This window comes from Protopterus annectens, chromosome 1.part2, assembly GCF_019279795.1.
Source record: "Protopterus annectens isolate FY-2018-M chromosome 1.part2, PAN1.0, whole genome shotgun sequence".
In the NCBI taxonomy this organism is placed as follows: Eukaryota; Metazoa; Chordata; order Ceratodontiformes; family Protopteridae; genus Protopterus; species Protopterus annectens.
In genome coordinates, this window is record NC_056727.1 from 773592670 (window position 1) to 773616658 (window position 23989).

The 23989-nt window shown below is 42.0% G+C and overlaps 1 protein-coding gene across 1 annotated transcript in view; it reads right to left on the reverse strand.

Annotated features, from left to right (window-relative positions):
* The window catches only part of LOC122792414 (xanthine dehydrogenase/oxidase-like), a 1368088-nt gene that overhangs the window by 845581 nt on the left and 498518 nt on the right, over positions 1-23989 (reverse strand). The window contains exon 14 of the mRNA XM_044060203.1: positions 3082-3215. Within this exon, the coding sequence (XP_043916138.1) occupies positions 3082-3215 (134 nt within the window). The remainder of the gene's footprint in view (positions 1-3081; positions 3216-23989) is intronic.

Below are 23989 nucleotides of genomic sequence, written 5' to 3' on the forward strand. Positions count from 1 at the left end.
GTAGCAATACCAATGCAGATGGGCTCTCAAGACAGGGAATGGAGTGAGGTACACCCAGATAGTCCTGACACTCTCAAGCGATGTTTCTCAAGGGGCACTTGAAAAACTTGCTTGAGTTCCCCGGGGGAAGAGATGTGACGATTGGAGAGAGATGGGCGAAGGCTGCCAGCCTAGTCAAATAGAATTTAATATATAATTCTATCAACCGTATAAATAAATGTAAAATACAGGCTTGTGTTTTTAAATGTAAGAAAACACTGTGAAATGTGGAACTGCAAAATATGTGACAACATTGCACTCTACTGGCCCAGTGAAGCATGTTGTATCCTTTCATGTTAGAATTCAGCCTGAGGGCGGCTGGGTAAAGATTTCATGCCCATTGTTTTAAGGCTAAAGTTTATGACTAGAATTTAGATGTGGAAGGTGCTTTATTGCTTTAGTTTCTGTTAGTATATACATGTGAAATGTCTTCTATTGTTGTAAGTTTCTGTGCAGGTGTTTTGCTAAATAATGCAGTTTATGGCCTGAGAACTCAGACCAGGTGTTAAGCTGATGCAATATGAATACTGGGAAAACCTAAGTGCCATAAATGATGTAATTTTGGGAGGGCCTGAGAGACATGTTTGTTAGTAATGTTTAAATACTATTTCTCACATGAGACCTGAAGCATTTTGATCTTGGACATCTAACTTATCAGCATTCTGCTTATGCTCACATGTAAGTTTTTAGCACTGTGATATCTTGTAGGAATAATTAAATCTAGTTGTTGTTTGTCTTTCGGCTTTTTCCCGGTAAGGGGTTGCCACAGCGGAACTCCGGTCCGCTAATGATTGGCAATAGATTTTTTACGAAACGCCGAGGTGCCAGCTCGAAGTCGACACCCAACCTTCAACAAAGGCATGCCCATTTACACACGCATGTCTTTTGAATGCTACCGAACTGCGGGGAGGACATGCAGACTACACACAGAAGGCACTCCCAAGGTAAGCCGAGAATCGAACGGGAGAAACTCTTGCTGTGAGGTAACAATGCTACGCTGTACCACTGCGGAATATCCAAGAATAATTAAAGCTAGTAAAGAGTAATTAGGTATTTTTCTATGAAACCAGACCTGTCTTACTGTATTATTTTAAGTTTCTGTGTGATCTGTGAACTCTTAGATATCTCTGTGGTGTAGTAGTTTTGTCTTGTGTTTTAATTATTTATTATTAAATATTTTTAAAACATTCTACCTGTGGCTGCTTTGTGTAGAGATAAGCTCTAGAGTGCATTGCATATTTATATAGAGTTTATTGTAATAGGCCACTCTGATAAGCCTTAGACTGTATAGTCACATTACCATTGGATATTAATATTGCACAGTAATAACTGGACACCCTTTTAAGGGCCTTTTAGTAGCTGATATTATTAACTGGGTGGTGGCAGTAATTACTACCGTATAGTCTGGGTAAAGGGGCACAGTTGGAGAATCTGTGTCAGCCTTTCCCAGGAGTGTTTGTAAAGTGCTTAAATATTTATCCCAAAGTGTGTGTGTGTGTGTTGTGTCAGCTACTTGGGCAGGGACACGAAGCACTGGTTGGACAGAGAGGGTACTGGAGGTTCTAACTTGCCCAGTTAGGCTGAGATCTGGACCCTATAGCTGTGCCAGTGGGGAGTCTTATTGGGGACCTGGTGAGCAAGGGAGCAGCCAGCCCCAGACTGACTGTGATCTCTGTGTGCACTTAAGGGAAATTGTACTTTACTGTGTGTATTAGTCATCCTTTCCTCCTCTAGGAGATGACCTCCCTGGTGTTAGTGGTGAGGATTGAGGCTCCTTGATTGCTGAGCCAGGGCACAGTCGTCACACCCTGTAATAAACCTGATGCAGTATCATCATGAGAAAACATGTTACAGACAATAATTCCTGACCCAAGGCTTGAAGAGTACATGATCAAGACATTAGTGCGGTCACTCTAGAAACAAAGAAAGTGGAAGGGAAGCCAAGGAATGATAGAAGCAGACAATTTGAATCTATTGTTATGGTAAGTACAAAACTTTCTTATCCAATGGTGTGTCTTCCATCTATTCCTAAACTGATTGGACAGAGTTTCCAGCTACCATAAATCTTTCGAGGTCTTATGAAAAGATATTCCAGAGGACAGCTAAACCAAAGGTAGGGATCTGGACTTTAAATATAACTTATAATGAGATATGAAGGTATGGACATTTAACCCCGCAGCTACCACATCACTTGATGGTCAACAGTAACTAAAATGGTGATAAATGTTTTATTTTAATTTAGTGAGTCATACAGTGAATTGTTGTGTCACATTTTAAAGTAAGTAATTACAGTATATCCTTTCTTTCCCACAGGCTGAGTGTCCTGCTACTTAGTATAAGGATACATTCATCCATAGAAATATGTTTATATAAGTGAAGGGTAGAAGAATTCAGTTGATACAGAAAGCCTTGTTCAGGATCACTGTAGCCTTGCATACAAAGATGGATTTTTGTATTTCAATGGGCTGACCATGCAGACATTTACTCACTGCAGCTTATGAGCTGATATACATTTAGCTGCTGAGAATGCTTTTAATTTTTTTTTAATTACCATAAAATTTAAATGCAAGAATTCTGCAGATGCACAAAAATGACAATAAAATAAAGTCTAACATATATATTTTTTCACAAATACACTTTCAGTGCTGGTAGTCATCTGGTTTTCCCTTAATGGTACAAATGCCTTTCCATTTACCAAACAACTTGATCTCACTTAGGACCCTAGATTTTTATTGTCTGTCCCAGAAAATAACACACAAGATACTAGACAGAACCTCTGCTGGTGTACATGTAATAAAAATAAATAAAAGTACATCAAGTAGATTCTTTCACAAATGCACACTTAGTGCTGGTAGGCAACTCTTGTTCTCTTGAAGGGACATATTTTCTTCAGCAATCAAACAATATAGTTTAAATCAATTTATATCCAAATCCTATCTTAGATTCCACTTCAGATCTCCTGTAGAGTGCAGATAAAATTCTGGGCAGGGAGAAGATTAGAGTAAAAAAAACCCAAGAAAGCCATTTCATGCAGGTACTTACTTATGTGCAGCCACAGCAACCACAGTTGACAACAAAGTACTCCGGCTTTCCTTCCCTCCAAATCCTCCTCCAATCCTCTTCACTCTACATATAATCCGATTTGCTGGAACTCCAAGAGCTTTGGCAACAAGGGTCTAGGTAGAAGGTTATAAAACCATCAAAAACATAAAGCAAGCAAATAACAAGCTAAACAATATTTTCAGCTAACCATATTGCATGTATAAAAAGTTAAAATAATATATCATGTAGGCAGATGGATACTCCATCCGACCATTTTATTAAAACACTCCCCAGGATTTAATAAAATCCATGTAGGCACTGTGCAGAGCCCACATGGACTGTTACATTGTCCGTGTACATGGTTCCGTCTTGGCAGCTCGCCATGCATATTAATCATGGTGCACTGTCGAGGGAGAGCTGTGGAGCACAATTATTGAATCAGTATAGGGAGTGTGGTGCTAACTGTGTTAGCAGATGAGCAACCCACTCCCTGCACTGTCCAACCGCATTATATCAATATAATGTAATATTATTTTTATATAAAAAGCAGGTTTGCACTATGTGGTGCGAAGGGCATCAAGTGACATGTGCCAGACATCCTAAAAATAGAAACAAAATGCATTTAATTATGTATGAAAAGGTCAAGTTTAACCATAGCTGAGTGGGTTTGCACAGTGCAGAGCAGTGTTCAGCAGTGCTTAAATGTAGTTCAGAGGTATATGTAAAAGTATAGCAGTATTACACATATCCACATAGCCACATGGGTAGAGTTGCAGGTTTATGTGCAGTAGGTGAAGGGTTTGAATACACAGAATGGAAATTAAGCATTCATTTTCCAAATACAAATCATGCTAATTATTTTTAAATCATGATCTGCTGTGCACAGTTAAGCTCTGCAAAGACCTGATAAGCATTGCTAAGCACTGTGCGATGCCCGTGCCCTGGCTCAGCAATCAAGGAGCCTCAGTCCTCACCACTAACACCAAAGAGGGTGTGTCATATATGAGGAAAGGATAACAAATACACACAGTAAAGTGCAATTTCCCTTAAGAGCACACAGAGATCACAGTCAGTCTGGGGCTGGCTGCTCCCTTGCTCTCCAGATCCCCAATAAGACTCCCCACTTGCACAGCTATATGGTCCAGATCTCAGCCTATCTGGCAAGCTAACTTCAAGTACCATCTCTGTCCAACCAGTGCTTCATGTCCCTGCGCAAGTAGCTGACATACACACACACTTTGAGATAAGTATTTATACAACTTCACAGAAACTCCTGGGAAAGGCTGACACAGATTCTCCAGCTGTGCTCCTATACCCAGACTATACGGTAGTAATTCCTGCCACCATCAGCTAATAATTATCAGCTACCCAAAGGCCCTTAAAAGGGTGTGCAATATTATTATCCAATTGGTAAGTGTGACTAAACAGTCTTAAGGCTTGTTAGAGTGGCTTTGTACAATAAACTCTATAAATATGCAATGTACTCTAGAGTGTAACTTATCTCTACATAAACCAGCCACAGTTGAAACGGGTTTAAAAATATGTAATAATAAATACTAAAACACAAGACAATACTAATATACCACAGTGCTATTCAAGAGTTCAGAGATCACACAGAAACTTAAAATAATTCAGCAGTACAGTTCTGACATAACAGAAAAACCCTTAGTCTAATCTTTATAATTCCTGGCTACTTCTAGGATAAAACACAGTTCTAACATACTACTTACATAAAGAGAGCATAAGGCAGTGCTAAGTTGAATGTCCAAGATCAAAATGCTTACAGTCTCTCTCTGAGCAATAGTTTTTTTTTTTAAATCACTAACACACATTTCTGCTGGGGCCTCCCAGATTACATCATTCTCATTTAGTTCCCATTACATAATTTCTTTGACACTTAGCCCTGGAGTTCCCAGGCCAACAGGCTATATTATTTAGCAAGCTAACACCTGCTCAGGAAGCTACAACAATAAAAGACATTTCACCTGTACACTCTAGTAATTATTCCTTCAGGTAAAATAATAGAAAGAATGTGCTAGCCCAGACAGGCTGACTCCGAGCTCTACAGATCAAAGGATAGATGCAAAATAATTTTAACTTCAAAAGAAAGACTTGAAATGCTTGCCTTAGTTTTCCTTACAGCAGATGGCAATGTTGCTACAATCTTGAAGTTCAACATTTTAGTATTTTCTTTCATTTAAGAAACAAGCCTGTATTTTACATTTATATTTACAAATGACAGCATTATCTGCACAATTCTATCTGGCTAGGCTGTCAGCCTTCACCCTTCTCTACCAGTCTTCACACACTGCTTAAACAATCTATGTTTAGGCACTGCTTGGCTGTGCTTAGCTGGTTTGCACACTGCTAAGAACTTCTCAGCTCAGCCGTGCTGGTTTGCACAGTGCTAAGTGACACTCCACATTTTTAAATATTGCCCAATGGTGTTAAAGGGTGGGAAAACAGGCTATATTAAGCACAGTAGGTGGGAATATACCACAATCTGTTGGAGTTCTGTCTCTGAAGGCTACAATAGATGGAGTTGGAGAGGGTTCATGCTTTTGGGCACAGTGGTGGGGCATTCAGGACTCCATGGTCATGGTCGGACTCCTTGTTAAAAACCATGAAGACCGGCTCATGCAGGGGGGTTACCAGGGCTCGGAGTGCAAAGCAAAGGCCTGGGATGGGCTAGCAAGAGACCTCACCAGTGCAACTGGTATCCTCCACACAGGTGTGCAGTGCCGTCACCACCATGACAACCTGAAAAGATGGAAGGGGTTCTATTGGATACCTGGATCCAAGAATTCTGGGCGGGGAATGTTCCACATGTATGTAAGTAATATTTATTCTGGAATGTCTGCTAAACTGGTATGCATAATGGTGTGCTTCTCTCCCAACAGCTGCAGAAGTGAAAGCTCACAACATCGAGAAGCATGCAGGGCGCCTAGCCAGGTTGCACCATGAGTGTGGTGAGTACAGATGTATTGTGCTATCTATAGTCAAATAAGAAAGAAAGAGTAGAGCATTAATCATTTATCTGCAAAAAAAAATTGAAGCTCAATAACTGGAATTTCAGCTGCGTAATGTCAACTTTTGCACAAGAAAAACTTGAAACTATACCAGTAAATGCGTGATGGTATCTCTAATAAGCTGTTGTGCAATAATTGTGGAATTAGAGCTGATATTTCAACCCACTAACAATATATATGTACACCTGCATTTTATTTAGTAATGTATAGGTTACCTGGTATCTCTGTCATGATTGCATTTCATGCATATGTGTTCAACTGCCACGGCAGTATACTATAAAACTGTAATACTAGTACCAGGACATATTTTGTTTCCAGATGAGTTCTAGGAAATGTAAGTCAGTCAAACACCAGCAGTGACATAGTGGCTTAGTTTGTTAAATGCTGTATATGGAGTACATTTTGCCACACACAGACCAGGGTTCAAATCCAGTGCTATGTACTAATAAATATTACTGAATCAGTTACATAATGATGACAGATATTCTCTCCACAGGAAATACTGGTAAATGGATGAGGTAGTCTATATCATTTGTAAATAATTGTGTTCAAATTTCACAGACTATGAAAATCATCACCAGGAATGTGGTAATACTGCATAAAATAAAGAAAATAAATACACTGCTAGTAAAACAAAATAAAAGAAATAAAATGTGTAATCTTGGTATGGCTGTATGGCTGGAGTGTTTTGTAAAGGTTGCTGCAGTCAGTTAATACAGCTGATGCGCATGTCCTCTGCAGTCACTGCTATTGGGCTCTATCTCCATGCCTCCCAGAAATATTACAGCTTCAGTCAAGTATTGATTACAGATATAATTCTCTCCACAGGAACTACAGGTAAATTGGTGAGATAGCTCATATTACTTGTAAATAATTGTGTGTTCACATGTCACAAACTGCTAAAATCATTAGCAGGAATGTGATAATACTGCATAAAATAAAGGAAATATGTTCAATAATAATAAAATAAAATAAATAAAATGAGTAATCTTGGTATGGCTATATGTCTTGAGTGTCTTGTAAAGGTTGCAGCAGTCAATTAATACATCTGATGCACATGTTCTCTGCAGTCACTGCAATTGGTTTCTATTCCCATGCCTGCCAAGCAAGGCATGATAGTTGTTTACTCTTTGTACTGTACCCATACATGTCTCTAAAGTGTCATGATGTTACAGAATGTATTTGCTGTTGTGTAATCCCTCTTTCATAGATGTATCATCAACATGCTTATGTCAATAGGAAAGTAACAGTACATCAGTCCACAGTACACCTTGGTAGTTATATAGGTCCACTTGATGTGCAAGTGTTCTTTGTAGTTGTGTACCTGCAGGTGTTACTGCTTGGCCCATACTGTCCCATGCAGATAGCTTGAGAGGTATGTACATGCTACAGCAGCTATAGGGGCAAATTTACACATAAAGAAAGGACAGACCTGTAGTGCAGATAGCATTACTGTCGTCAACTATATAGCCCGTGATGGTATTACTGGACTATATTTCTCTCTCTCCACACCCCTTATCTTCATATATTTATTATTGTTATTCATTGGTAATGGTTTACTATTAACATATGTTGTTCTATAAACTTTATTTTGGGGCATGTGTTTTATTATTGTTATGTATTACAATGGTTGCATATTAACATATCTTGTTGAATTACCTATTCTGTTGGCCTTATGCCGTAACTGTTACTGGCATGTTGTTAATATACTGACTGTTCTGTTATTTATTGTTGTGTTTCACATAATATGCACTGAACTGTAATGGGGTTATTTCCAGTCTTCTGGCATGCTGTTATTACTAACAATGGTTTTGTTCATAACTAACCTACATGTATTGGTTTACCACCATACCCACAGTACGTCTGGGTAGGCTGGTTCCTGCTGATCCACCTACCCTACCTCAGCCGGCCATGGCACAGGGTACCAACTCATCTGGGACCCAAGCCGGTGGTGCCCCCTCTGCTGGCCCTGCACCACTTTTGGGTGAAACCACCTCAGGGGACGGAGCCCGTCAAACCTGGGATGGTGGATGGAGGGGGGGTTGTCACCCAGGATCAACTATCGGACATGGAGCACAGGATAGTTCATAGGAGCTATGAATGACACCTTTGCTGGACTGAAGGCAGACTGGACAATCTAATGGGGCCTGCTGGTCCCAGTGCCAGCATCTAGCACAGCCACCTTTGGGGCAGTGAAGGAGCAGTGCAGACTGCCCATGGGTGGGGATCTCAGTCATGCTGCTGCCATTTGGAGGCACGTGCATTTCAAATTCCACAACACCCTCCCTGTCCAAGGTGTTTACCACCCTCATATGTCACACACCACTCCTGTCTGCTGTCTTGTCTGACTGCAATTGCATCCTCTCCTACCCAACTTACCTCCCCACATGTGCATATATCCCTTCCCCAACATTCCACTCTCTCATTATTAAAAAAAAAAAAAAAAAAAAAAAAAAATGGGCACCTGTCCCACAAAGAATGATCACCCCATACATAACTATCCATTTCACACATGTATCCACTGGACACAACTAATTAGGTCCAATTGGCTTGATAACACAATTATGTTGTCCTCACCCCTCTCTCTGGGGTTTGAGGGCCCAAATTCATATACAAACTCTGCAAAAATGCACAGCTATTGCTGTACAAGAAATGGAAACCTATGGTCCTCTCCTACACTCTTCCTGCACATCCCTACCTGGCTTTCAGTATGTTTTTTTCCCCTGCTTGCCCCTATTTAACCACCATCCTATCATTCCCCTTTTTCTTTTCTTTTTAATTTTTTAGCAAGAATTTGCAGTGAGCTAAGCAGCATGCAGCAAAAACCCACTTAAATGTGCCTTAATGATCTTATGTGTTTCTCATAGTATTAGACACATCTACAAAATAATCACCCCTACTGCATCTCAAACCTGGGCCCCTGTCAACTACAGTATAGTGTATTATCTAACTTGGCCACTCAGATCTTAATTAAAACAGGTGTTTCTACTAAAATATACATGTTGCTACTGACAGACTGCAAGTACATATAATGGGAAAATGGAAGTGTACCTAGGACTGTGATGCAAAAACTACAGCAGTACATAGCAAAATAGGTAATAATGGATGTACGTGAGGCCTGGGATAGCAGGTAGTTTTTCCCTTTTATCAGCAATATGTTTAAACACACCTGCTAGGGCAGCAATGGTAAAGTACATGTTTACAACTGGGACCTTGCTGCACAACAACTGCCTTTAAAAGCCATGTACATACTAATGGATGCAAACATGTGTCACAGATTGTATGTATGCACATATATTTTGCAAATAAACTCGCTGCAGTACTGACTCAGTAGTTCAGTCTGTTAAATGCCTTACATGCAGTACATTTTGCCACCCATATTCCTGTGTTTGAATCCAGTGTGTTGCACTTTAATTACATTGTTGTGAGCACAGCAAGTAATGACTGGTTCATGCAATTTTAACCCACACAAGTTGCTGCTACTGAATTAACTGCTACCCATGTTTGCAAATCAAAGGCCTGTAGGTAGGGACACACTGCACATATTCCTAACTATATGTCACCTACTACTCTGTTATTGGCACTGTTACATAACATGCCTTGATTGGACAGTAAAGGGTACCCTTACCCCAGCTCTGCTGTAATGACAGGGTTGCCACAGCTGCAACAGTTACATGTACAGCTTGTTGTCCTCCAATGTGTTCACATGCTCCCCTATGTGTCCTAGGAGGCAGCAGCAGATGCAATCTGGAAAATACACAGCTGTATGTTAAGCTTGCTGCTACAGACCTACCATACCTCACAACTGCCTAGAACAAGGGATCCAAACAAAACCATACATAAAGGGTGGGGGGGGGGCAAAGGTCCAGTGACAGGGACATGTTTTACAGTTTGCTGCTACAAAGATAGTGAGCTGATAGAATAGCAGTTACTGCATTAACATGCATATTCTGACAGGTATGACGTCTGACACTCACATGTCTCTCTCTCTCCTTACTGACATCAACTCACAATGTTTAACACCGAACTGACAGATAATCACAATATCATGGAACAATGGCCAAAAATATCAGGCAAATCTGTGGACATACCTCATAAATCTCAACAGTGGACAGTATTTGTATCTACCCTTTGTGATGCTGTAGTCTTCACACCTCACTAATGTCCATCTCAAAGACTAAGAAAGGGGCCAAGGTCTACATAAAAGCCTTAAATATTCCACTGTGGTGCCATGTCATTGGCTAATGAAAGTGCAACCTAGCTGTTTTGGATGCAATTAGCAAGTCTGAGCCACAGACTGGTGCACAGACGATTACCTGTTAATGAGCATTACAAAAGGCAATCAGCTGCTTATGGGGAACAGGTCTGTATGTTGTTTTAAATAAACAAACAATGATTTTTGCAAGCTATTTGCAGAGGTTCTTGTCAAAAAAGGATTATTTCACTCTACCAGGTATGTACTAAATGTCCCCATATAATAGGATGTAGATGGGAGGATGGAGGCATGGGGAATAGCAGACCTGTAGTACATCTTTGGTATTGACATGTTGGTGCTACTCTGCTGTCCAACAGCTGCAGGCATGCCTCTTAACTGTCCATGCTTTGAATCAAATCACAGTTCTTCCCCTGTTACTTCCTCCTACAATGATTGGTTCCAGTAGGAAAGCTAGTGGATTACGAATTAAACATATTGACAGTAGGTAAGGATGTACACAGCTGTAATATCAAACAATGCACTGTAAGTCACCTCATCTCAGTCTGTCAGTATCACACAGAAATAGTTCTGTTCTGTTCCTGACTGTCCCTGATGTACTCTGGCTAGGTCACTGTTTTGTTGACATTTGTACTTCATTGCTTGACAGCTATGGCTAACATACCTGTCAACCTCTTAAAGCAGAAATTCAGGACATAGCCATAATTAATGAGGGGACACAGGCCCAAACTCAGTGACATAGTATACATATTGGCCATACAAAGTAAAACTATGAATAGACTAACAGATATTACCATAGCATAAGTGTTTCTGAGGGGTCTGGTGTGTAACAGCCAGATTTTCTCTGTTTTCTGACAACAACCATCTATGACTGGCCAACCATTTGTCAGACATCCACATGTTTGTGCCAAAAGGACCACATCTATAAGGCACACGTTCACATTCCGCAAACATCTGTGTAGTAGAGAGGTACGATACCTACAGGGAAGATAGACTATAGCAGGTTTACATTGCTGTCTGTCATTGTGGCACACTGGTGTTGCTGGACTATCCCTATATAGTTGCTGTAACAGCACACAGTTATTTGTCTGACAGTGGCTGTATGACATAGTAGTGGGACTTTACCCATAGAAGACACACCACAGTAGACAGCAGTGACGGGTGTAGAGACATACAGCAGACTCTGTCATGGAATACAGGGACATAATGAGTATTGCTACTATCTTGGTGATAGCCACATATGTAGTGTGTTGATAGACTGTGGAGTATGACGTGTGAGGGACCGGTGGATAGTGCAGCCCATTTTGGTTGTGCAGGGTATGCACATAGTGGATGTCCACATATCTGGTCCTGTGATGTGTTCTCCTCTTGTTGTCTTGCAGGAATGATGCATCACAGGAGGCATCCACCATTTACAGCCACAAAGAATAATGTTAGCCTGGATGGCCTCAGATTGCATCATCACATTCTGCTGTCCAGGAGTAGCCAAAATTGTGACCAACGTGCAGCACTGTGGGGTGACCTCATCATGGCAGTGAACCAAATTGGCCCGTAGGAGAGGACCTATGATCAGGTCTAACACCAGGCCACAGATATGGTCAATGCTATATGGCAAAGGGCAGCTGCTGCAGCCAGGGACCATGCTGCCACCAGTAGAGGGCCTCCAACAGAACAACCGCTTTTAGCCATAGAGGCATTCCTGGCAAACCTAAGATCAATCACCAGCTCCCAGGCATCCATCACTCCATACATCTTGGAGGTGGTTGCCAGAGCATCCACGTCAGAGGAGCGTCCAGGTAAGCTTACAGTGTTCATCAGTGCAATACTGTATCAGTCATTGTGGCAGGCTCTGCATACCAGTACATGGGTGTCAGGTCTATCTGCATTGGTGGGGGGGGGGGGGTTGGTCTTAATGCACAGTTGTGCACACATACTCAGAATGTCATCAATGTAGGCAGTAACACATTAGCTATTGTGCATGTGGATATACATACATATTACCTTGTAACAATGCCACATTTGGTATTGCTGACAATACCTCTCCCTCACATTTTCATAGGTCCATCAGATGTGGCTGAAGTCCAAGGTCCTGTACCTGTTAAGTGTGATACTGTTCATAGGTTTATAGGTGTGTACTAGGCTAATGGCCCTGAAGCCTTTACAAGCCTAGCCCATAGAAGTCCCCTGGCATCATGCCACCTGACATTAGTTCCCAGTGCCTCTATCAAGTAGAGCCACTGCAGTGATCCTCAAGGTGGACCTTCTATTCCCCATCCACTCATCAAGATTTCTCTTGAAGAGGGCCAATGAGGTGCTCTGCTTGACATGTATGGGAAGTCTGTTCCAGAGCATGGGCAGTCTCTGGGTTATGAACCTATCCCTCCAGCATGTTCTGTTGATTGTGGTAATGAAGTTGAGGTCTCTGGAGCATGTGGTGCTGATCATATATACCTTAAGAATGTTAAGGGCTGTCATGCTGCCCTAGGCACAACTGTTATGCTTAGCCAGAGTAGTATAGTTGTATGTTCCATTTTGGGTAATCACAGCTGTGCATTTGCAGGAACATTAACAAGTTTGCACTTATTGTTATGAAGGACTATGCAGCCTGCTATACAGGAGGCAATCATTCCAAGATACCTGTTCACTCACAATAGGGAGATGGTACTTACCTGAGGCAGTGATACTACAAATAGCATATTATGCTCAAGAAAGGTGCACTGGGTTTTAGGTGTAGGTTCATCAGATACACTGTCATATTGCTTACTTCACATGTGTATTGTAATAGCAACGTTAACTGGATGTAACTGCAGTGCATACTGTAAAGGGCCTGTCTTGTCTATGTATGTTGTTGTGTGTTTGTGTTTTGTGTATAGGATAAGAAATAAGATGTGGGATGTGTAATGCAGTTGTGGCTCCTCACCTGTATGAGTCTTTGTGGATTACCATACATAATAGTGCAGGTAGTAATGTACTGATTTTGTCTTCCTTCTCACAGGTGAATGTGGGGGTTGGAGTCTGTTCTTCTCACAACCTGATGTCAGTGTCTCATTGGACTCTGATGATGATGGTGGCCATAGTGAGGCACAGGTGGGGTTGTTGGGGGCTGAATTTTCCCAGGGGTTGACATCCCACTTCCTCCCCCATTCTCTCTGTATACAGTCAGTATGGCCATACATACCCAGTCTCTTGAGACCACAGATATTGCAGAGTCAGAGGGTGATGGCAATGAACAGGACAGTGTGGCAACTATGACATCAGTGAGTGTAGACACTGGCCATAGCCAGACAGTTGATGAGGTCCCACACAGGCAGATTGACAGGGGTGCTTGAAGGAGGACTGCTGCCCATCCACCACCTGTCACATCATGGGTTAATTGACACATGTTTTGGTCCATCCTGGAGGCACAGGCATGTTCCGAATGCAACACCAGATGTACGCTCAGAATTATAGCTGCAGCACAGTCTGACATCTGTGACTGCCTCCTCTGCATTGGTGATGCCATGGATCATTTCACTGATGTAGTGAACAGATAGTGGGCTGAGAGAGTGTCAGTCTTTCATTGCACATTGTCTGTGCTGGAATATATGTTTGGAGTAGGGCATCAGACACATGGACATAGGTCATCAAAAGCATCGGTTGAGAGTCCACGTGTCTGTCCACACACACACACACACACACACACACACACACACACACACACACTCCCGTAGTGGCTGTATCTCCAGAACTACAGAAGGAAGTGTACTGTCCACACCATAATGTGGCAGGCCATGAACACATGGTCCTGGGTGGTCCTGTGGGGGACATGGTACCAGCAGACAGTAGGCACCATCAGCTACTAGCACCACATCTGACCTTGGGTATGGTGGTGCCAGTGCTACTCCTGACAGAGCCAGTTCCCAGGTTTGTGGCCGGAGATGGTGAACTGTCTACTCTGCCATGTATGGTCCACAGCTGTCCAACATACACACATGTAGGGCTAGCACTGGGCTTGACTGTGTACATGCACATATTCAAATATCACTGTCACATGCAAGTCACCAACAGACACACATGGCAGCTCTCCATGGCACATCTAACCAGCACCCTTTCTTGACTCAAACACATGATGTCAACTGTTTGGCATCTTTTCAATTATCACCTGTACATAATCAAGTACTTAATAAAGGTCTGAATTTCGTCCCCTCTTCACCTGTTCCGGAATTCAGTTTGTTAAATGATGTTAATGATTTTTGTAGATTGGTTAATCTTAAAATATTTTTTTCAGACCATGATTCTACTCAAAGATCTACTGGTTTCAAATTTGGTAAATCAGATTTTGTACCACCTATGGATAAACATGTTTCTATTTTTAAGGAATGTGTCATTAAAGATTTATATCTTTCTAATAGATACCTACCCATTAATAACAATCTTATCCAAGCAGAGAGACATGCATTAACTGAACTTCAACTCAATCATGACATTGTCATTACTCTGGCTGACAAAGGGGGTGGTATTGTTGTCATGGATCACAGCACATATAAGGATGAGGCTTATAGACAACTGGTAGACACTCACTTTTATATTAAGATGGTTGTGGATCCTACACCTAACTTTAAGGCACAGATAGACTCTTTTTTGGATTTAGCGACGGAAGAAGGTATTATTAGTAGACAGGTATGTAAACAACTTAAAGTGGTTGAACCTATGCCCCAATATCTATATCTTCTTCCTAAAATCCATAAAGACCCTACTAATCCCCCAGGTAGTCCTAATGTCTCTGGCAGAGGTTCTCTTACGGAACCACTTTCCGCTTTCCTCACCCATTATTTGAAACCGCTTTTGTCTCACATTAGATCAAGGATACAAGACACCACAGAATTTCTCAATATCACTCAGGATTCACAATTGGAAGCGGATTGGTGGTTATGTACCTTAGATGTGTCATGTCTTTACACAAGCATCCCCCATGATGCTGGTATAACTGCTATCTCTTATTGGTTGAATAAATCTGGATTATATTCCACTGGCTTTAACAATTTTCTTGTTAAACTTACAGAGTATGTGCTATGCAAAAATATCTTTTATTTTGATGGACAACCTTATTGGCAGATTAAGGGGATGGCAATGGGTGCTTCTTTTGCCCCCATATATGCTGACCTATTTATGGGATTTTTTGAGCAATCATTTATTTATGATGTAGATCATAATTTGTATATAAATGACCTTGACATCTGCAGAAGGTATCTAGATGATTGTTGGATGGTGTGGTGTGGGGATAAGGACCATGTGTTTGATTTTGTTAGGTATCTCAACAACAATCCTTGGGATATACAATTCTCTTGAAATATTGAATATGAAGAGATTGTTTTCTTGGATGTTGTTGTCTCTAGACAGGAGGATCACACATTAGCCACGAGTGTACATAGGAAGTTTCCTCAGTACAATACACTGTTACATGCATCTAGTTCTCACCCCCGTCACATCATTCGAAACATTCCGAAATCCCAATTTCTGCATATGAAACGCATATGCTCATCAGAAGAACAATATCAAGCTTGTGACAAGACCTGTCACAAAGGTTTATTAACCGTGGATATTCTAGGAATCATATCTCTCATACTATTCATCAGACTAGGCAGATGACACGTCCTACTTTATTACAGTACCAAAGTTTGAAGCATGATGAAACATCTAATTCTAGGCAGCCAATTAGGTTTGTTACTACTTTTGGGAACAACACATTCAGATTTAGGGAAATCATTAACAGACATTGGGACATACTCAAGTCTCATGAGCTTTTGAATGATATCTTACCAGGCAAATGTGCCTTTTCATACCGTAGGGGTAGGACCATACACTCTCATTTAACACATTACAAGAGATATACACCAGTGCATCGGTTCAAACTACTCTATTTGGTGATCCATTGGTGGGGTGTTTTCCTTGCGGGCACTGTAGTGCCTGTGAACACATTCTCAAAACAAAGGAATTTTCTAGCAAAAATACATCTCAAGTATATAAGATCAACATTTTTGGTAACTGTAGTTCGGACTGGGTCATTTATTTAGCTACATGTACCTGTTCCTCATTCTATGTTGGTCAGACGTCCAGACCATTTAAACTGAGAATTAGTGAACACCTCAGTGCCATCAGAAACCACCATCTGTCTAATGCTCCTTACAAACACACTATTCATCATCCAACTGCTCTCTTTAAATTTATTATTATTGACATAATTCAAATGCATATAAATTTTAAAGCAGGTTGGCATAATAAACTTGATAACATGGAAACAATGTGGATAACCAGGTTAGGGGCTTTGTTCAAACCTGGATTAAATGAAATGGAATAATATGTTAGCCTGCTTGTTCATGCAATGTACTACTACATTTTATTATTTTATTATTTTGGCACTATGTCTTCACTAATATTTTTCATCAGTTTTGACAGTGATTTGGTTTATACAACTTAACATGTTTTTTTGTAATATACCTTTAAATGTCTCCTTATAAAAGACCAGGATGTTGGAGCTACCTAATTACTGATTAATTTTTGTTTTAGCACTGAAGAAGGCTTTTTATAGCCAAAACCGGTCTGTTAGCCATTTATTTATTATAAATGGCATTGATATTTACAATAAATTTATTTTAGCTGCATCACCATTGTGCTGGTCCATTTTTGGTATTTTCGTTTTGTTTGGTTTGGACCTTGCACTTTGTCCTTCGTGCATGTTTTTTTGGTTTGTTCCAACTGTTTGGCAAAGCCTAGGCCTCAGCATCCCAACACCACACCCTTTGCATGTGATGATACATGTGCCACATCCCTGCCATCCATGCCATCGATGCAGGGACATTATAGGTTCATAGGTTCATACTAGGCTATCTGCCCTAGGGGATTTATAAGCCTAGCCAGAGTGTGTTTGGCTTTCGCCACCCATTTTAAAATAATTTTGCTATGCCCTTTTTCGAGGTTAGTATACTGTGCCTCTGTCTAACAGTGACACAGAAGTGGTACCCGGGGTAAACCTACGATCTCCCATCCACTCATCAAGATTCCTCTTGAAGAGAGTCAATGAGGGACTCTGCCTAACCTGGACTGGGATTTTATTCCAGAGTGAAGGGAGCCTCTGGGTTATCAATCTGTCCCTCCAGCATGTCCTATTTATTTCAGTGCTGAGGTTCAAGTTTCTCGAGCGCATAGCTCAATGGGATTTGGATTTTCTGAGGTGCAGCATGTCCTTTAATTCCGGGTTGGACATGGCTTTATACGTCAGGCACAGATCGCCTCTGAGCAGGCGGTATGCCACTGAGCAGAGCTGGAGTTTCTTTAACCGGGCAGCATATGGCATCTGTTTGAGCCCTTTGATCCTCTTGGTGAGGTACTTTTGGGGTCTTTCCAGTTGCTGCAGGTGTCTGGTAAGGTACATCCCAAAAGGGGCATTGTACTCAATTATGGGCCTGATGAGGGATGAGTAAAGAGGCACGATGACCTCCCCTGATCTAGATGTGAATCCCTTCATGATTAGGTGGGCTATATAAAATGTTTTTCTAACCACTTTGGCCATGTGGTTGTCAAATGAGAGATTGCTATCAACTTGGGTCCCCAGGTCCCTAATTACTTCTTCTATACTTAATGGATTACCACCTATGTGGTAATTTGTGGGCACTTTGTTTTTGCCAAAGGGGATGACTATACACTTTTTGGCGTTTAGCTTGAGGCCATGGCTCTGGCACCAGTTGTCTGTTTCTATGAGGCCCTTTTGTAGGATGCTTGTGTCGGCTGGAGTGTCGATTATGGTGCCCAGTTTGCAGTCATCTGCAAATTTGGTCAGCCACAGTCCTTCCGTGTTGGCCTGTACCTCCGAGAAATATATACCGAACAAGAGAGGTCCCAGGACTGAGCCTTGTGGGACGCCACTTGTAACTGGTTTGGAGTCTGACATGGCTCCAGCAATTCTAACCATGTGGGTTCTGTCCTTGAGCCAGTTTGCAACCCATCTAGTGACATAGGGGTTTATATTTAAGCTGGTGAGCTTATCTAAAATGCCTGAGTGGGGTATTGTATCGAAGGCTTTTGCGAGATCCAGATAGGCTGTGTGGACCACCTTCCCCTCGTCAATGGCCTTAGTGACTGTTTCAAAGAAATCAACCAGATTTAAGAGGCAGGATCTGCCCTTAACAAAGCCAAACTGGGTAGGATCCAGTGTCTATAGGTCCCCAATATCTTTATTTATGAGGTCCATGATGATCCTTTCCATAGCTTTGCAGACCAAGCTAGTCAGGCTTATGGGGTGATAGTTTCCAGGATCCGTTGAGGCACCACCTTTGTGGAGAGGGACCACTGTTGCTGTACGCCACTCTTTGGGTACATATCCTGTAGTAAGGCTGAAATTGAACAGTAGTTTTATATTTGGGTTTAGCTCTTCTTGGAGTTCATGTAGGATGCAGCCCGGGACACCGTCTGGTCCCATTGATGATGTTTTTTGCTTTGAAGAGGGCAGCTCTTACCTGAGCATTTGAGATGTCAGGGGGGCAGCACTCTGCTGGGATAGATATTTGCCCTTTTGGTGGGGGGGGAGTTTGCACTGAACCTGTCAGCTAGGATGTTGGCAATGTCTGTGGGTTCGGTGTATTTTTTGTCATTTTGGACTAATTCTGAGCATATCTGGGAATTACCACCCAGGTTCCTAACATAACTAAAGAAAGCCTTGTGATTATCCTTAGTGTCCTGTGCAATTTTTCTCTCGAAGCTGGCCTTAGACAATTTTATGAGTGCCCGTAGTTTTTTGCTAATACTGATCAGAGATGCCTTCCCTTTTTGGGATTTTGCTCTGTCATGTAGTAGCTTCCTCCTTCTATTGTATAGTTTGTTTATGGCTGGGGTCCACCAGACAGGACGTCTGCCTTTGGAGGATTGGGACTTGGTTTTATTTGGGATTGCATGATCCATGCATTCCTGAAAGTGTTCATAGAATGCATTTATAAAGGATTCTGCGGTCTGGGCCGTATTTTCCACAGGCCTGGGGGCTTTGAAGGATTCCACCTCAGTTTTGAGGAGTGTGAAATTTGCATTAGAGAAGTTTTTCACTGTGGTTTTCAGGGCAGGGGGTGGAGTCGGGATGTGAATATCCAGTGAGATTAGTTTATGGTCTGATCTTACCAATGAGGGATACACTTCTGGTCTGAAGCATAGAGTCCCCATGTTGGTGATGATCAGGTCCAGTACGTTTTCCCCTCTTGTGGGAGTGGTAACAAGTTGTTCCATAGCATTTGAGTTTATAAATTCTAGGAACATTTGGGCTATGGTGTTGGAGCTAGAGTAATGCTCCCAGTCTATGTTTGGGTAGTTGAAGTCGCCCAATATAATGGTGTTTGGGGAGACCTTCATATTTTCCAGTGTTCTCAGGAAGGCCAAGTGGGGTTCCTGGGTTTGGGAGGGTGGTCTGTAGCAGGCTATAAACTGGAAGGCAGTTTTACCCACTGTTAGTTGCACATGGATTGTCTCTGATGCTTCGTGCTGTGCCACCAACCTGGAGGTGTGGGTATCTTTGACGAATATTGATACTCCCCCTCCTTTTGTGGTTCTGTCCAAGTTTTGGGGCCGAAAAGCATGGTATGAGGTATAACCTGGTAGTGCTGGGGTGATCTCAGGAGCCTTGAACCAGGTTTCTGTTACTGCACAGATATCGATGTTCTCCATGCTAAGGAGAGTTTCGAGTGCGTGCATCTTGAGGTTTAGACTTCTGGCGTTGAGTAGTATTACTCTTAGTTTCTTATCCCTTGTGATACCTATGGAGGTGGGTTTGTCTTTTGAGCCTTGCCTAAAAAAGGCACTATGGGGGTAGCAAGAGCCTTTTGCCAATATCCGAAAGCCCAGGGGTGACAGGTGCAATCCGTCCCTAACGAAGCATCGTGGCTTGTCGAGCATGTCATCCCAGGCTGACAGGCATTGGATCCCCTTTGAATGACACCATTAAAATATGTGTCTGATGCACAGGGTGAATATATTACTTTACATGCACTTGTATAGTGCAGTATTGTTATGTCATGGCAGGTGCTGTATGCTGGAATGTGTCATGACTACACATCAAACTTTGTGTATCTTTGTTGCATGATGTTAGACTGGTGGTAGTGTTACAGAATGACAGGTGTCTCACAGACCTGTGTTTGTTTCTGTTCCAGGGGTCTGAGCGGCTAAGCTATGAAGACTTGGTGGCAATACACTGTCACAGGATGGCATGGCAGCACAGCAGAAATATGAAATCAGCAAGGTAGAGCTGTATACGTGTGTGGTTACCTAGCTGCATATGTGTTGAACAGTATGTCAGGGACAATGGGGACAGTCAGCGTAATTATGCATGCATACTCTGTGACAAGGTCTACTACTTTTGATATGTGTCACCTGGGTGTTCCGTACATACAAATCCAGGTGGTGGTGGACAGCAGTTATGCCTATTTAGATGAGGGCTATTTAGGGCTAACAGCTAGTCGCAGAGCAGTAAAATGCATTGCCATTGCACATAAATAGCCCATATGCATACTGCTGCAAGGGAATATATTTATACACACTCATAATGAGTTGTCTGCTGTGAAATTAACCCCCCTACCTCTGTACTATTACACACTATAGCTCACAGTACTAATTGTATGTGCTACAGAGTTATCTGGTATTGGAAGTTCCGCCAGTGCTCTTAAGATGGATGACATCAGCAGGCCTTGTAGAGGAAGGCATTTAGAGGCTAGCAGGTAGTCTTAGGGCCTTAAAATGCATTACTACTGCACAGAAATAACCCACATAAGCATGCCTATAGTGCTGCAGGAGATATATTTATATATATATATATATATATATATATATATATATATATATATATATACATACACACAAGATATATTTAATACAAGATATATTTATATTTATATATATATATATATATATATCTATATATATATCTATATATATATATATATATATATATATATATATATATATATATATATATATATATACACACACACACACACACACACACACACACACACACACACACACACACACACAGAGGTACCTGTTATGAGATTAGAACCCCTACCTATCTAGTAATACACACTATAGTATAAAGCACTTACATGCACCATGGAGCTTATGTGTTATTAGGTTGTCAGGCAGTGCTGTTAAGGTGGATGACATCAGCAGGCCTTGTAAAGGAGGCCAGTGTTAAGGAAGACACAAGTCACAGGGACATAAAATTGTACAGACATTGGCCAGGTGGGCATGTCTATACTGCTCTAAGGGAAATATCTACACACACACACACACACACACACACACACACACACACACACACACACACACACACACACACACACGGTGGCTGATATGAGAATAGAACCCTCTACCTACCTACTATTACAGACTATAGCTCACAGTATTTATTGCATGCACCCCTGGTTGTATGTGTTGGATATGTGGATGAAGCCACAATACTTGCAAAGTGGTCTTGTATCAGCATGTGTGGCTTGCAGAATGAACCTGCTTGATGCTGTTATTGTATCTAGTGTTTTAGGAGTGGGATACATGTTAATAACCATGTTAAATTCTGGTGTCATTCAAAGGGGATCCAATGTCTGTCTGCCTGGGATGACATGCTGGACAAGCCACTCTGCTTCGCAAGGGACGGCTTGCACCTGTCACCCCTGGGCTTCCGGATATTGGCAAAGGCTCTTGCCACCCCCATAGTGCCTTTTTTAGGCAAGGCTCAAATTCTAAACCTACCACCCTAGAACACCAAAAAGGAAAAAAACTAAGGGTAATGCTGCTCAATGCCAGAAGTCTCACTCTCAAGATGCACGCACTCGAGGCCCTTCTCAATATGGAGAACATCGATGTCTGTGCTGTGACAGAAACCTGGTTCAAGGCTCCTGAGAGCACCCCAGCACTAACAGGTTTCACCTCATATCATGCGTTCCGCCCCAAAATCCGGACAACACCAAGAAAGGAGGGGTGTCCATATTCATAAAGGACACCCACACCTCAAGGTTGGTGGCAACGCACGATGCATCGGAGACCATCCAGGTGCAATTAACCATAGGCAAGACTGTTCTGCAATTTGTAGCATGTTACAGGCCACCCTCTCAAACTCAGGAACCTCACATGGCCTTCCTGAAAACATTGGAGGGGATAAATGTATCTCCAAACACCATCATACTAGGTGACTTCAACTACCCTAATATAGACTGGGAACACTACTCAAGCCCGAACACTCTAACCCAAAGATTCCTGGAGTTCATAAACTCAAATGCCATGGAACAACTAGTCACCATCCCCACAAGAGGAGAAAACATACTTGATCTCATCATCACTAACATGGGATCAAAATGTTCAACACCAGAAGTATACCCCTCACTGGTGAGATCAGATCATAAACTAATCTCGCTGGAGGTCCTCATCCCGCCCCTACCTGAAACAAAAAGACCACAGTGAAAAACTTCTCAAAAGCCGATTTCACACTTCTAAAAACTAGTGTGGTCTCCTTTAAGGCCCCTGAGCCAGTGGCAAACATTACTCAAACCGCTGAATCACTTACAAATGCCTTCTACCAGCACCTACAGGACTGCATGGATCAGGCAATCCCAAACAAAACTAAGACTCTCTGTACCAAAGGCAAGCGTCCAGTCTGGTGGACCCCAGCCATAAACAAGCTCTACAACAAAAGGAGGAAGCTACTACAAGATAGAGCAAAATCCTTGAAAGGTAAGACACCTTTGATCATTATAAGTAAAAACTAAGAGCTCTCATAAAATCATCCAAGGCAAATTTTGAGAGAAAAATCGCCAAGGACTCTAAAGACAATCATAAGGCCTTCTTTAGCTATGTTAGAAACCTAGGAGGAAACTCCCAGATATGCTCAGAATTAGTTCAAAATGATGTGAAAATTACTGAACCTACACACATTGCTAACATACTGGCTGACAGGTTCAGTGCAAACTTCTCGCCCCCCCAAAAGGAGAGATATCTATTCCAGAGGATTGTAGCCCCCCAAACATCTCCAACGCCCAGGTGAGAACTGCCCTCACTAAGGCAAAAAACACAGCATCCATGGGACCGGATGGTGTCCCCGGCTGTGTGCTTCATGAACTCAACGAGGAATTAAACCCACAGTTAGGACAGCTGTTTAATCTTAGCCTCACCTCAGGATACGTACCCAAGGAGTGGCACATGGCGACTGTGGTCCCACTTCATAAGGGCGGTGCCTCCACAGACCCTGGAAATTACCGCCCCATTAGCTTGAAAAGCCTTATCTGCAAAGCCATGGAGAGGATCATAATGGAACTCATAAATAAAGACATAGGGAACTTGCAGACTTTGGATCCAACCCAGTTTGGCTTTGTCAAAGGCAGATCCTGCCTCTTAAACTTGGTTGACTTTTTCGAGACAGTCACCAAGGCCATTGATGAGGAAAGGCAGTCCATACAGCCTACCTCGACCTGGCAAAGGCCTTCACACAATACCCCACTCAGGTATCATCGAAAAACTCATCAGCTTGAATGTAAACCCATACATCACAAGATGGGTTGCAAACTGGCTAAGTGACAGAACCCACAGGGTCAGAGTTGCTGGAGCCATGTCAGACTCAAAGCCTGTCACAAGTGGTGTCGCACAGGGCTCAGTCCTGGGTCCA